Genomic DNA, 15,147 nt, shown 5'->3' on the forward strand with positions numbered 1-15,147 from the left:
GTCCCTGTGTGTGTAATTGCTGCTTTCAAATGACTGTCTCCACCATGGAATGTCAGAATGGTTGGAACCCCCAGCCCAACCCTGATGCCTTTCCTCTTTATTCCAGGGGGCAGTGCCCAAAGGAAATGCCACTAAAGAGTTCATCGAGAGTTTACAGCTGAAGCCTGGACAGGTGGTGTACAAGTGTCCCAAGTGCTGCAGCATCAAGCCCGACCGTGCCCACCACTGCAGGTACACGCACCCCTGGGCTCGCCTCCTCACCCCCCACACTCCCCCACCCCCCACCTCTGCAGGTATGTGCACCCACCAGGCTTGCCTCCTCACACACACACACTCACCCACTCACCCACAGGTGCCCGACTGAGCCCACCACTGCAGGTACTTACATGCCCCTGGGCTCACCTCCTCACCCCTACATACTTACCCACTTTACCCATGGGTGCCATCAGCAACAGGACTTCTGAACGTCCCCTCTTCTAGGCACTGAGTGACTGCTGTCTCTCCCTCCCAATTCCCATGAGCTCACTAGATTGGAAAAGGGCATTTGGTTTGGGCTCAGGACACCCATCCCAAAACTTGGCTCTGCTACACCTGACATAGGACCTTGACTGTCTTTCCTTTGTTTCCATAACTGTAAAATTGAGAGGATTCCTGGTCTTCCCACCTCATAGCTTTGTTACTTTATTAAAGGCACATGAGACAAAGCTTTAGAAAATCATTCTATGAATGTCTAGTACTTAACCCAATTAAGAGGTGGGCCCTATTCACTTAAATTTTATGGGGACATGAAGGAGTTGTTCTCGAATGAATGCTTTTCTTCAAAACAAAACCTCTAGAGGTTGTGACACTTATAAAATTCAGCCAAAAAAAGCCATTTCCCGGGGCTGGCCCCGTGGCCGAGTGGTTAAGTTCGCGCGCTCCGCTGCAGGCGGCCCAGTGTTTCGTTGGTTCGAATCCTGGGCGCGGACATGACACTGCTCATCAAACCACGCTGAGGCGGCGTCCCACATACCACAACTAGAAGGACCCACAACGAAGAATATACAACTATGTACCCGGGGGGGGGGCTTTGGGGAGAAAAAGGGAAAAATAAAATCTTTAAAAAAAAAAAAAAAAAAAAGCCATTTCCCCATCTTATCTGTGATGATTTCTCCCTTTTGGTTTTCAGATTTCTTTCTTGTTTTGAGTCTTCTCAACAAGAAAACATCTAGCTAAAAATTGTGCTTTATTATTACAAAAGACTTTTAAATGCTCAGTTACAGGAATACAAACATGTCACTTGGTCCCTTTTTCATACTGGTGTGTGTTTGGGGTGGGGAGAGATTGTGGAGGAATGAACTGGCTCCTGATGTCAGGAGGTCATCCTTGTCAGTCTCAGGCTGTGGGAACATTTGGGTTTTGTGAGAGAGCCAAGCCCCCGAAAGGTGGCATTTCTGTGTGGGCCTCACTGTCTACCTCTCAGAGGAGAGCAGATCCCATTGTCAGCTCCTAAGTCAGTCCCAGGCACCTCAGCCCACCCTGTCTCATCATCAGTCATCTCATTTTCACCCTCATGGCCACCCCCAGAGATAGGTATTGCTATAGGAATGACTCCCTACATGAGGGATTAAGGCTCGAAGGGGTTAAGTGACTGCTCTGAGATCACAGAGCTGGTGAGTCCCGGAGACAGGATTGGATCCCACTGGTTCTGACTCCAAGTCCACAGCGCTTTCCACTAGAACTCCAGTTAGGAGATGGCTCGTGAAAAACTGAGGTAATCGTATGTATGTTTTCCTGTCTGTCTGAGAGAGAGAGATCTGAAGACCTCCACAACTGAGGGTGAGGGCTGAGGAGCTTGGGCATGGGCCTTTGGTAATAGCTGTCTCCTGTGGAGTTTTCTGTCTCTGGGTCAGCTTGCTTCTGAGATCTGTGTTAGAAGCTAATTTCAAGGCTTGCTTCCTGTGCCTGAGATGGAGGCAGCAGTCTAGTCTTTTCCTGCTACCCTGAGGCTCAGGAGACCAGCTGTTTTCTAAGCATCACCCTGGTGAAAAGGCCCAGCTTGCTTACGTGGCTCCTCAGGGCAGCCCAGTGTGGTGAAGCAAGCTCCAGCCTTGAATTTGGAGAAGTCAGCGTTGGAAGTCCAGCACTGTCCCCATCCTACTGTGGGACCTTGTGAGCCTCAGCTTTCTCCTCCATAAAAAGTGCTGCTCCTCCCTAACCTGTTGTGAGGGCTAAATATGAATGACGGAGTCACCTAGTTCAATGAGTGGAAGCCGTTTGTTAACAGAGGAATGTGTGAGTGCTGGGGGTGTGCTGGGTTAAACAGGCTGGACCAGAAACAGGGAGGTGTGAACTTCAGCAAAGAACTTTCGAGTGACCACAGTGGTTCTTTTCTCTTTCCTGCCTGAGTCCTCCGCTGCCTCCACTGCATGGCATTTTCCTCACCGCCTCCTCCTCGCCTCTCTCCCCAGGATGATCCGAGGGAGGTATTCTTGAGTGCTAGTAAACAAATCAGCTTGAGCAAAACAAGAGCTGCTGATTCAGATGAACTCGAGTGAGGGTGCTTGTTCCTGCCTCAGGAAATGTGTGCTGACAACTGCTCCTTTGTGACAGCTCGCAGTGGCCCAAGCCGTCTGGAGACTCACAGTTTTCCATAAGCAGAACCCCCAGCACACCAGACAGAGCTGGGTTTGTGACTGATTGAGATGAGAGGCCTGCTACCTCGTTAGAGGAAGTTAGTGCTGGTCTTGCCTGCTCAGGCAAAGGTACACGTGTAGACGCATGTGTGTGTTCCCCTCTTCCCAGTAGAGCCCATGGAATTTAAAAGCATCTCCATTCCCTGAGCCCTGCTGGGTACCCCAGATACTCCCACACCTTGGACCTATGGGTGTTCCTCCCAGCATGGTGGTATGTGGCTGGGTCTCCCTTCCAAGGAGAGGCACTCTGGAACCCCAGGCTGCTTTCACCCTGGTGTTGAACCTCCTCTTCATGAGGACCATAGAAGCATGTGGAAATGCTGTGGGGGGAACCATTTATGCTAATGTGGACAGGCAAGGTATTAGGCTTATGCGTTAGGTTCTTCTTGCGCAAGGAGATGGAGACCTCTGACCCTGGCAAAATCTCACAGTCCTCCCCACCCCCCACAAACACACACATGCTAAGACTGAGACAGTCATGGACTGCTTAGGCCCCTGCCAGGTTCTTCTTTTGTCTTTCTCTTGGTTAGGATTACTGACAAAATTTATATAGCACTAGTGTTGTTTTGAAAGCATTTCATCTACTTTATCTCTAACCTTGAGAGAGATCAGGGCTAATTCTGCAGAGGGTGGTTTAGAGAAGCTAAGTTTCTTTGCCCAGAGCCCAAAGCGGGGATCTGAGAGCAGAGTTCTTTCCATCACACTGCGCTGCCGTACCCTGATCGTTTCTGAGCTGGGGCTAAAATGTGGTAGGTGCCTTTTTTGCTTATAATTTTATTCATAGCCAGTGAGATGAGATGAAAACCTATACATAGAGCATCGTGCACTTGGTACCTTCTTGCTATTTTCTTTTCTCTTTCCCTCCTGGGGCATCCCAGTCTGATGAGGTGGAGCCCATTTCCTAGGCCGCCTCTTTCCCCATCTGTCCCGTCAGAGCCTTCACTCAGCCGACCCTCGCTAACTGGGGTTCTGGGCTTGGCTCTGGGTTGTAGTGGTGGGTTAGACATGGCCCCGATCCAGGGACCTCCTGCCCAGGCAGGACAGATGCACTTATCCACCATAACACCGTTCGGTAAGTCTTGCTGTAGGGAGAGGCACAGGGCCCTCATGGACATGGCTATGTTTCCATGGAGAGCCATTGCCCAGGGTGGGCAAGAGGACCTCAGCCAGCTCCTCTGGGGCTGAGTACCAAGGAAAGGCCCTCGGACCTCCCTGGAGAGGGAACACATAAGTGCAAAAGAACCTGAATGCACGTGAGCCGATGAGCTTGTCGGGCTATATCAAGCTTTTGAAGGAAGTGCTTTGGGGCCCGAAAGATGGTAGGGAACCTGGAGAAAGAGGGGAGGAGAAGCATCCACCCTCTTGTAAAACAATGACTTAAAACATAGAAGGGGGAGCCGGCCCAGTGGTGTAGTGGTTAAGTTCATGCACTCCACTTTGGCAGCCTGGGGTTCACAGGTTCCCGGGTGCAGACCTACACACCGCTCATCAAGCCATGCTGTGGCAGCGTCCCATATACAAAGTAGAGGAAGATTGGCACGGATGTTAGCTCAGGAGCCATATTCCTCAAGCAAAAAGAGGAAGATTGGCAACAGATGTTAGCTCAGGGCCAATCTTCCTCTCAAAAAAAACAAACAAAAAAAACCCCCCAAAAAACCATAGAAGGGGCCTGGGAAACCTTGAAGGCAGGGAAACCAAAAAATACTTCCATTTAAGATGTTTGGTCTTTTCAGTGGCTGTTATTGCATGCTTAGAACATGTTGCTTGGGGCTGGCCCCATGGCCAAGTGGTTAAGTTCGCGTGCTCTGCTGCAGGCAGCCCAGTGTTTCGTTGGTTCGAATCCTGGGCGCGGACATGGCATTGCTCATCAAACCACGCTGAGGCAGCTTCCCACATGCCACAACTAGAAGGACCCACAACAAAGAATATACAGCTATGTATCGGGAGGCTTTGGGGAGAAAAAGGAAAAAAAATAAAATCTTTAAAAAAAAAAAAAGAGCATGTTGCCTGGCATTTGGTGCCTATACCCCAGGAGCTCACCAGCCTGCAGTGTCTCACACACGAGACACTGGAATTGGTGCTAGAGACGAGTGCAAGGAGAAGGCTGATGGACAGGTGAGGAAAGTGAGCAAGGAGGTGCCTCGGAGAGGAAGGTGTATTTTGCCAGGGAGCAAGAGTGGAAAAAGGGCGCTCTGGGAGCCTGCCTTGGCTGCTGTGTCTGGGGAGGGGACCACTGAGCCCCCTGCCCACCATGCAGTAGGGGCTGGGAAGAAGGCTGGCTCTGAAGTGACTGATTCTCAGTCGGGTGTTGGGGGTTGTGGGAGGAGGCCCATCTTTTTTCTTCCTTTTCATGACAGATGGTACCTGAGGTGAACCAGCTGGGCAGGGTGTGGGCAGTTACCACCCTGGGCCTGGAGTGTCCTTCACTGACCCCCTCGAGGACCCACCTCTAGGTCTTCCCCTGGTACTCTCCTGGCCTCAGCCCCAGAGCCATTCATTCATTGTAGCTGTGGATGAGTCAGCCTCTGAGCAGGCCTCCAGCCCCAAGCATGGATGGTCCTCCCCCATCCACGTGCCCACCTGGCCCAGGAGCCTGCTGTTGAACAACCCTATAAGCCAGAGGGAGAGGTGCCATCTTGGCATTTCCTGTCTTTGAAAACAGGAAACTCAGAGACCAGCACTCTGGACCATTCTTTGCAGCTCCCAGTGGGCTGTCCTCACTCTGCCTGCCCCTTGAAGGATGAGTAGTTTTCTAATTGTGTGGCCCAGTGAGACTTAGCCCATTGTGAGATCCAGCTTCCCGGGGTTCAGCCCTGGTGTCTTCCGAGAGGCTGGGAGGAGAGCAAAGGATGGATTTCCTGTGAGAGCTTGTTTAAACTCTTGGACAGCTTTCCGAGGATGTCAGGCCGCTTGGTACCTCTCTGTTGCCGAGCAAACACTGCCTCTGAGCACCCACTTGAAACCCCTTTTAGAAATAAGTGCAGACGGAAGAGAAACTACTCAAGAGCCTGGATCAGGGAGGTAGTTACCCTCTGGAATTTTGTCCCCAGACAGGGAGGGAATTAAGAAACCCCAGCGCTGATTGTCTTGAGAAGGACATGCAAGAAATGGACTGTAGGAGGTGGCTCCATGGAGGGAATGTGGGGCCTGGTGGCTGGGATGCAGGGAGCAGCTCACTCTTCACTGTCTTCTCTGAACTTTTATGATTGTGTACTGGGAACAAGTGTTACCAATTAAAATATATATTATGCATATTCATAGGTATGTTTTAAATTGGTAACACACATAGAAACAGAAAGAGAGCTAGAGACAAGGTAATGGAGTTGCTGGTACCTGAGTTTCTCTTTATTTCCCCCCATGTCCCTTTCATGCCTCCCTTCCTTACCCTGCCCTCCTGGCCCCCAGGGAGATTCTAGAGCTGGGCTAGCATCTCTGAGATGTGCCCATTCCCAACATGCCTGTGTTAGCAAGGCCCTTTAAAGTTGTGGAAAAGAGCAAGGGCGGAGACAAGTGTGACTCCAGCACTGGTCTGAGCCAGGCTCCGTATCTGCTGTCACCTTTTCCTTATGACAGTACTTCCTATGGATGGGAACCTGCGACTTGAAGTTTAGCTAGTCTGAGCGGGGTAGCTCAGCAGCCCCAGGTCTGCCTTCCACCGCCAAAGCTCATGCCATGCTGAGGAAAGGCCACGCTTCCTCCTGGGATGTGGGTGAGCCCTGCAGCCTAGAGTCGCTGTGGCCTTGCCATGGAGCCCTCCTTCAGAGTGATCTGTGTTCCTGGCCTGGAGTCTGGGGAGCAGCTCACCTCCTCACCCAGAAGAGCTCCCCCCTCGCTTTCCCTCCCCGTCAGCCGGTCACCCAGAGCTCAGCAAGCACCGTGATGTGAACTGATGTAGCCCTTCTCCTGTCAGCAGGGCCCTGACCCCAACCATTCCTGCAGGGCCCACCACCGTAGCCCATGTGCACTTGATCAAGACCTGAGGAAAGTTAGTATGAAACTAGTGGAAAGAAAGCTGGTGTGAACTAAGGAACTTTCAAAAGAGAAATCTAATTGTATTTTTCCCAAGCTTATATTTATAGTATTTCAAACCATTGTGAACAAATAGTGCCCCTAAAATAAATGTTAACGAATTGAAAAAGAAACAATTTTTGATGAGCCCATCTATTGGCAAATGGGTCTTTCTAAACTTGAGCTTTGGAACGTAGTTGCTTTCCAGCCCCCATTAGCCTTGGACTCTTGATTCAGATTATTGCTTGGCAAAGGGGTAGGGAGGGTGTTTGCTATCAAGTAAGCCTGAAACAATCTCAGTCCAAAAATGACCCCAATAACAAGTTAGTAATTTGCAAATTAATGAGATTTCTGATCAACCTTAAGCTCAAATGACCTTGGTTGAGTGGATATTATCTTAGAGCTAGGAGGTCCTTGCAGGGGGCTCCCTGCCAGCCTGAGACCTCCTGCACTTGGCCAGCTCTCGACTCTTCTAGCGCTCTCTTCCGTCAGCCACACCCTCCCTGGTAACACAAGGCAGTGCTTTGGCAGAAGTTCCACCCAGAGCCAGATTTTTGGTCTTTTGGGGAAATTAGGAGCAGCTGTTTTCTGTATCTCCTCTCGTCCTGTCACGTTTTTCAAACTGCTTCTTCATTCTGTCCTCTCAGTAAACCAGATTCTCAGCTCAGTGTTACCTCAGGAGAGTAGCCTCTTTCTCAGCCATGTCAGTTCCATCTATTTTTATGTTAAGCAAGACAAGAGGCCATGGAGGTGAATGAGTGTCCTCCTGTTTGGAATGACTGTGACCCTGGGGGTGCTGACCCTGCTTTCCAAGCCCCTTGCAACACACACCTAGCAAAACCCTGGGCAGTGCCCGAGGAGGCCATTTCTGAAGAGCGGAGCTGGAGCATGGGTTCTGTGTTCCTCTCGGGCCCTCCTGCCACCAGCACCCCTGAAGGTCTGCCTCGTGGGCTTTTTCAGTGTTTGTAAGCGGTGCATTCGGAAGATGGACCACCACTGTCCCTGGGTCAATAACTGTGTTGGCGAGAACAACCAGAAGTACTTCGTCCTGTTTACAGTAAGTCAGCTTCCGAATTCTGCCCCACGCTCCATGAAGCGATGGAGTGCTTTGTTCCCTCGAAAATTCTTAACACTCAGTGTTCAGAATACTGCCTGGCCATGTAGACGTCCACCTTTCTGCCAAAGTTCACCTTGGTCAACAAGTGCCTGCTCCTGAGCCCTTCACTGGAGCATTTAGAAGTGGGTTCAAGGTGATTAGCTGTAAGCAAGGCCTGTGTTCTGGGCTCCTATCCCGAGTGTCCAATCTAAGTAGCTAAAGAAGGTAGTTTTCGGGATAGCTGCAAACCCACCCTCGGCTGCAGGTAGGTGGGGTATGTTTAGTGTGAGGGCTGGGGGGACCGTTGGCAGTCAGCACCCTGGCTTTTCGAGTGAGGAGAAGCAGCAGGCTTGGAGCTCCCCAGGGCAGCCCACCCCACCTGCAGCCCAGGTCACGCCTGGTGACGGGCGCTTGTTTCTGTTCTTGCTCCACACGCTCACAGTGAACGGCTGCTCACCTCAGACCCAGGGCTGGGGGCAGGGGAACCAGTGGGGAAACCACCAGATGCCTCTCTGGCCCTCTCCTGGTCACTCCTCAGCCTAACTAAGTGTTCCTGAGTGGGAGGTTCTGAGCGTCCCTGTCCTGGGAGCCTGCACAGTTGGAAGGACCTCACCACAATGGTGTCTGCACTGCTTTCCTGTTTCAGATGTACATAGCTCTCATTTCCTTGCACGCGCTCATCATGGTGGGATTCCACTTCCTGCATTGCTTTGAAGAAGACTGGACAAGTGAGTATGTGCCAGGGCTTCCCTCCTTGCTCCGGGGAGCGGGTGTGACCTGAGTGGAGGCGGGCTTTTTTCCATCATCGTGCCAGGGGCCAACCTCATTTTATTAGATCTCCTGCAAGGCTATCGACTGACCAGGAAAGAAACAGCAGAGGCCCGAATCTCTCTTCAGGAAAAAAAGCCACCCCTTAAAGTCAGTTCCACAGGTAAAGTAGTAGCTGGACAGACCCTCTAGCCTCCGTGCCCAGGGAAAATGCAGGCCCCAGCACAGAGGCAGGTGCCAGGAGCGGGCACTGTGCCAGGAGACTTGTTTCCATGTCTTTAAACAAGGTACTCTAATTAAAGGTCATTTTATTCCAATCTTGCAGAAATCCATTTTTAACTTTCTTGCTAGGACATGGAGGTTTTTTGTTAATTTGTTTCTTGTGTTTTTGTGTTAATTTGTTGTTTTTTAACTACTTAATCACCAATTTACATTAAGATTGTAGACAAATTCTTTCTGCTTTAGAATCATCCTATTTAAATGTACAAATGCTGAGGAGGCAACTCCAACCAGAAGATTGCATAAATCCTGAGGGGAAAACAATGGATGCTGAAAAAAATAAATAAAATTTTAAAGAATAAAAATAAGAAGTAAGTGTTTTTTAAAATGAAGCTGGAGGAATGAAGAGAGGCCACTTGCTGGGCCAGATCTTTCACACATACCATCTGTGAGACAAACATCTTGATCAGGGACATTGTATATCCACTGTTTTTCCCTTGATGGGTCCCCTTTTTCATTTCATCATCTTTTAGAAGTTTTGCTCTCCCTTTACTTACTGATGTCTTGGACATTTTCCTGCTATTATTATTCCCCAGAACTTGTGAGGCTGTGAAAAGGACATTATCTTTAGCTCCCAACCAAATATGAAGAGGCTTTCCCTGCCTCTGTTCATAGCTTGCATCTGCCCCCTCCTACTCTGCTAGCTCTGCCCCCTGCGCTGTCTGGCTTGACCTCACCTAGGGGAAGAAAACCCCATGCGTATTAGTCAGCTTGAGCTGCCATAACAAAATACCATAGACTAGGTGGCTTAAACATTTATTTCTCATGGTTCTGGAGGCTGGGAAGTCCAAGACCAAGCCAATTCATTTCCTGGTGCAGGCTCTCTTCCTGGCTTGCAAATGGCCACCTTCTTGTGGCAGAGAGAGAAAAGTAAGCTCTCTGGTATCTCTTCTTATAAGGGCACTAACCTCATCATGAGGGCGCTCCTCTCCTGACCTCTTCCAATCCTCATGACCTCCCAAAGGCCACATCTCCAAATACCATCACTTTGAGAGTTGGGGCTCCAACACAACTTTTAGGGGGAAGCAGTTCAGTCCAAAGCACCATGTCTCCCCAGTTTCGTGACTACCACAGTTCTGGCATAAGCCAGAGAGGGGAAGCTCAAGCTACTAGAAGAGGGAGGGGCTGAGTGGGTTTCTGGAGATCATGCCATTCTGTATAGCTAGTTGGGTCACCAGCAAGTTCCTTGGTGAACATTCTGAAAGGACACATTCTGCTAGGCCCTGGGATCCAGTTCAGCTCCAGATGTGGTCTTGGCAACTTTGATGGTGGAGTCTGACAAGGACACTTTATCCTCACAAACACCACCCACCCATCCTCAGGTTAACAGACATGGGCAGTGATGAGAGTAACACAGACTATCAATGAGGCAGAATGTCTCTATCTTTTGAGTGGAGCTGGCAGGCGCTGTTTTGTTAAGGCCCACTTAAAGCTAGGCATGGCACACAGGGCTTTTTGAGCAGTGCCTTATTTCGACCTTATATCAAGCCTGCAGGGTAGAAGAGAGGCTCCCTGCTTTGCAGATGACAAAAGTTGGGGCTCACAGAGGTTGAGCAAGTTCCCAAGCTCACACAGCTAAGAAGAGGGCCTGTGCTTCAAGCCTCAGTCTGGAGCAGGGTGTTCCAGCCCTGTCTGGGTGACTCTAGTGCCTCTCTGCATGCTCATGATTGTCTTTGGTCAAGGTTCTTGATGGAGAAGTCTCAAGGCACCCAGTTCCTGTGGCAGCTAGGTTGGGAAGGCACCAGACAATCCCCAAAGTGGAGGTCTGAAAGTTGGCCGTATGTGAAGTTAGTACCATCACTGTCCAGCCCTGGATGAGCTGTTGGGCCATCCAGTTTGTGTAAGAAGGGGCAGGGGGCTGTCCCCCAAGGTGAGGACACTTGGAGTTCATATTTAAAGAAGGGTAGGGAGGTTGTTCCACATTCCCTGGATCCCTGGATCTGGTTCCTGCCTCTTCAAATTCCATCTATAGTTCCTGGGGCCAGCCCAGGAAGGGAAGAACGCTGGCAACTGCAAGAATGGAAAATGGGCCACAGCACCGGGCTTTGCCTCCAGCTCCACGGTCAGGAGCAAGACACCTCTGCCCAGTGAGCATCCCCTTGTGCTCCGGCTGGGCCAGGCCAAGCTGTGCAGATGTTCTCATGAGTTCTCAATCATCCCACTGTACAGAAGGGCAAACTAAAGCTCGGGGAGCCAACCTCTGGCCCACTTTCTTTTCTGCTCAGGCACTGCTCCAAGGTGGGTTTACAGCAGGGAGCCAATGTTCCCACCCTCCTGGAGCTGGAGTGCAGTGGAAGCAGCAGATATCGAGCAAGGACAGAAAGAAGCAGGTGATTCCACAATACACAGGATAGGAAAGACATGGGGCTGGAACAGAATATTACTAGTGGCATCTTAGAGCTTGAGGTCAGAAGTTGGTGCCAAGATCCATGCCCTGCCATGTCTGCCTGATTTCAGAGCCCTCATCCTTCCCACCACCCCTCGAGAGTCCAGGCAGGAAGCTGCCACACCTGGGGCCAGCCCATCAGGCTGCTAGACCACCTCAACCAAGCCCTGCCCAGCAAGGAACCAGGAAGGGAAACCATCTGGAGGCATTAAGTTCCCGAGGGAAATGCGAGAAGATGAAGGCATTTAGACGAGATATTCCTTACCGTACCACTCATACAGTGCTGAGTTCCCAGATTTGGGAGCTGGTTCCCAGCTCATTCTCAGATATGACCTCCTTTCCCCTCCTGAGGTTTCTGTGAGGGAGCCAGCAGGGCAGCTCAGAGGGGTACTTACTCCCTGAATTCCCAAAGCCCAGTGAAGTCCCACCCTGCCCTCCGGGGTTGGACCTCTCCAGCCAGAGAAACAGGCCTGAGCCCTGGAGCAATGAGAAACGTGAACCACAACCCGGGCTTGACAGGCCCAGGTGGCTGTCAGCGAGGGCAAGAGTCCTTGGGTAGTAGCGCCAACCACAGGGCCAAGACTGCACTGCCAGCGTTATTAGCCGTCTCCCAGTGGGGGCCACATTCCCACAGGGGTTTCCTGAGAGGCTGCCTTGGTGGAGCCAGAGAAGGGGCTCTCCTGCCTGCTTGCCCCCAACCATCTCCCACAGCACCTAATGCTTTTCTCTTCAGTGGCTTGAGTTTCTGATTTAGACATCATTCAGACAAAGGACTCTGCTGTTTAAAACAGAACCACACATCTAGTCAAACCTCACTGCTCTACAGTGGAGGGAGTAGAGGCCTGGGGAGGGATGGCTTGCCTAGGGTCACACCCCAAGTCAAGGTGGGCTCGTAGAGGGGGCCAAGAGAGTAAAAGCACCACTTCCATCGCTCCAGCCTTGGGGGCTGACTGTCTCAGCAATGCAGATGCTCCTGAGAGGGGGCATTTCCCATGGGGGCTATCTCACATCTGGGTCAGGGCCAGAGCAGGCAGTCAGACTGCCCCCTGGTGAGCTTCAAATTCCAAAGCCACTGAGTGGTCCTCCAGACCTGCCCTTTCCTCTCACCCGCAGACAGAGGCACAGAGCAGGGGCTTCTCATACAGGAATGCCCAGAAATCTCATGGGCAAACCAGGACTGGACTGAGGCCCTTCCACCTGTGCAGCCTGTGTTGTGCTCTGAGGAGAGGAAGGTCTCCTGTGATGTCGTCAGGCTTTCACGCCTCAACCCTGAGTCCTGTGTGCCAGGCACTGTGCTTGGCACCAGGATACAGACATAACGTGCTGGCCGGGAAAGAAACAGCAGGGAGGGGAGGCCCCGGCACGAGGGCTTCCCTGAGGGAGCGCTGGTACAGCCCTGCGTGGGGCAGGATGGTCCCTGCCAAGACCTGGAGGCCCGGGACGTGTGGCCCCCAGGCCTGCTGGGCTCGGGGCACTGGGTGATGGGTGGTGGGTGGCGTGCGGTGGCCCTGAGCCCCATGTGCTCCTTCTCTTTCAGAGTGCAGCTCCTTCTCACCACCCACCACCGTGATCCTCCTTATCCTGCTGTGCTTTGAGGGGCTGCTCTTCCTCATTTTCACGTCGGTGATGTTTGGCACCCAGGTGCACTCCATCTGCACAGATGAGACGGTAAGCAGGTGGCCTGCCCACCCCCTGCACCTAGGGTTTGGGGGGACCTGGGCAGGTGCTGCTGGGAGGACTGCTTGCAGGCCAGGCCCCGGGTGTGCAGGGCACATTCTTCCATTTGCAGTGACACTGGATCTTTGCACACACACGAGTCCTCCCTGCTTGGGGCCAGCATGGAAGGTCACACCAGGAAGGGGCGCAGCAGCCTTGGTGAAGGCCTCCCTTTGCCACAAGTCCTTTCATCTTCTCATGATGGTTCTGTCTTCTGCACAGCACTGTGTTGGGCACTGTGCTCGGCACTGGGACACCCTTCCCATCCAAGGGCCACAGGCCTAGAGACAGGGTAGTGGACAAAGGGTGCCCTAAGCCAGGTGGCATAGGCAGGGTCAGCTTCCCAGAGGAAGTGACTTCCAGACTATGTCCTGAGGGCGGAGTCAGGAGACAGCCCTGCCTTGAGCCCCTGAGAACAGTGGCCAGCAAGCTCTCGCCTAGCCTCTGGGTTCTCTCTGCTTGGCCCAGATCTGGTCCTCGTCCACTGCCTTCTCCCCACCCCTACCTTCCACCTACTAACAGCTTCTTCTCTGGGAGCTTCAAAGCTGCTGGCTGAGCCAGACTGGAGTCTGCTCCCCTGGTGTCACTGCCACTACCCTTCCACCTTCCTAAAGTGTCTGAAAGCCTCAAGGTGGTCAATCCATGGCTATAATGTAGGCGTTTCTTCCCTTTTGGGCTTTAGGGTCCAGGTAAGAGGCCCCAGGAGGAAGGGGCAGCACTTAGCTCTTGGATGAGGAGCAGAGGCGTGAGGTTGTCAGTCCATCCTGCCTCTACTCCTGGCTTCCCAAGGTCCCCCTCAGGTGGCAGCTCTCAGGAGTCGTCTAGGACCCTCTTGCTGGGGGCTTGGGGCCTGTTGGGTAGTCAGCCTTAGCTGGAGGCTCAGAGGAAGACCGAGTCCTTGCCTCTGCTGCTGAGGCCCCCCTCCCTGTGGGTGTGGAAAATCAGCATGCAGAGAAGAGAAGGACGATGCTATCTGGCTGCCAAGGCACCATCATTTGGATCTGTGGGAATTCTCGATGGGTTTAGAAGGCTTGGGGGTTCTCAGCATCTTCTTTTATTTTATAAGAAATAACAACATTGCAAAAGAGTTTCTGTAAAAATAGTGTCCAGTGGTGTAGATCCAGCTGTGTATCCAAACATTAAATATGACCAGCTTCTCTACATGAGCCCTGCAGGGAACCCAGAGGTGACTGTCCGGCCCCCCAAGCTGTTGGGATGCTGCCAGGCCACACAGGCCATGGTCTGGGGGAGCCAGAAGGAGAGCTGTCACAGAGCCGGCCCTGGCTGCCCCTCCCCTCAAGGCCGTTCCTAAAGAGAGTTGTGTTGGAAAGGAAAGGAGAAAGGAATGAGGGCCCTGAAGCTCATGGGAAAGGGTGTCTTCCCCTTGACCTGTATCTTCCCAGGTCCCCAGGCTGTGAACAGAGCTCACACTGGGCTATCCCCTCAGGCCTCCTCCCTGCTCCCCACCTCCTCAGAGACCACAGCAGACAGACCCCTGGCCAGGCTCCTGCCAGGCTGCTCCTCCCCTGTCCCTCTGGGCAGGGGCACATTCTCAGGCCCTGCCCACTGACCAGCTCCATCTGAAGAAGAGAGAAGGGAAGGGACCAGCTTCTCCCTCAGTCCCCGTTTTTGCTGTGAGACTTAGCGGGGGGTGTGGCACAGGCTCTGCAACAGCTGCTGAGGTGGTCTCGGGTCACCCTCCTCCCCAGGGAGCACTAGGAGGACATTTGCCGTGAGTGAGGCTGACTGGTCTGTCCTCGCAGCCCCTCTAACCTGTACTAATCCTTCCTCCTTCCTTCTCTGTGGTGACCTCTGCCCTCACCACAGCCTCTCACTCCTGTTAGACCTTCTCAGTTGGGCCTCGCCAGCCCCGCTAGGCAGGGTGCTTCTTGACCTCCCTGCCTGGCGAGACTGACAGCACCAGAGCAGTCGTTTGATTTGTTCCTTTTTTTTTCGTCTGCAAAGTGGTCATAGTAGGTTCGAACTTCCCGTGAAGCTGTCCCAAATTAACAGCCGTCATTGGCTCTCATGATCATGAGCTCCCCGCCAGCTCTGAGGCTTCTCACAGCAGAGCCTTCCCAGCTCTGCCACACAGAGCCCGGGCCCTGGCCAGAGGCGTCTCTGCAGAACCCAGCAGGACTCAGCTGTGCGTAGATGGCCTCCTTCACTTAACAGAACACGGATCGGCGTCACTAGGAGTAATGGCCTAGGGGCTGCTG

The 15,147-nt window shown here is 52.4% G+C and overlaps 1 protein-coding gene across 12 annotated transcripts in view; it reads left to right on the forward strand.

The window, feature by feature from the left end:
• ZDHHC3 (zinc finger DHHC-type palmitoyltransferase 3) overlaps positions 1-15,147 on the forward strand; it is a 57,754-nt gene that overhangs the window by 30,633 nt on the left and 11,974 nt on the right. For 6 of the 12 annotated variants that reach the window (XM_008531294.2, XM_008531298.2, XM_070575630.1 and 3 more), the window contains exons 3-7: positions 107-231; positions 7,644-7,740; positions 8,426-8,507; positions 8,615-8,710; positions 12,750-12,880. In XM_008531294.2, coding sequence (XP_008529516.1) covers positions 107-231; positions 7,644-7,740; positions 8,426-8,507; positions 8,615-8,710; positions 12,750-12,880 — 531 coding nt within the window. The remainder of the gene's footprint in view (positions 1-106; positions 232-7,643; positions 7,741-8,425; positions 8,508-8,614; positions 8,711-12,749; positions 12,881-15,147) is intronic. The other 6 variants (XM_008531299.2, XM_008531300.2, XM_070575637.1 and 3 more) reach the window with 1 other exon arrangement.

This window comes from Equus przewalskii, chromosome 15 (genome assembly GCF_037783145.1).
Source record: "Equus przewalskii isolate Varuska chromosome 15, EquPr2, whole genome shotgun sequence".
Taxonomy (NCBI): Eukaryota; Metazoa; Chordata; class Mammalia; order Perissodactyla; family Equidae; genus Equus; species Equus przewalskii.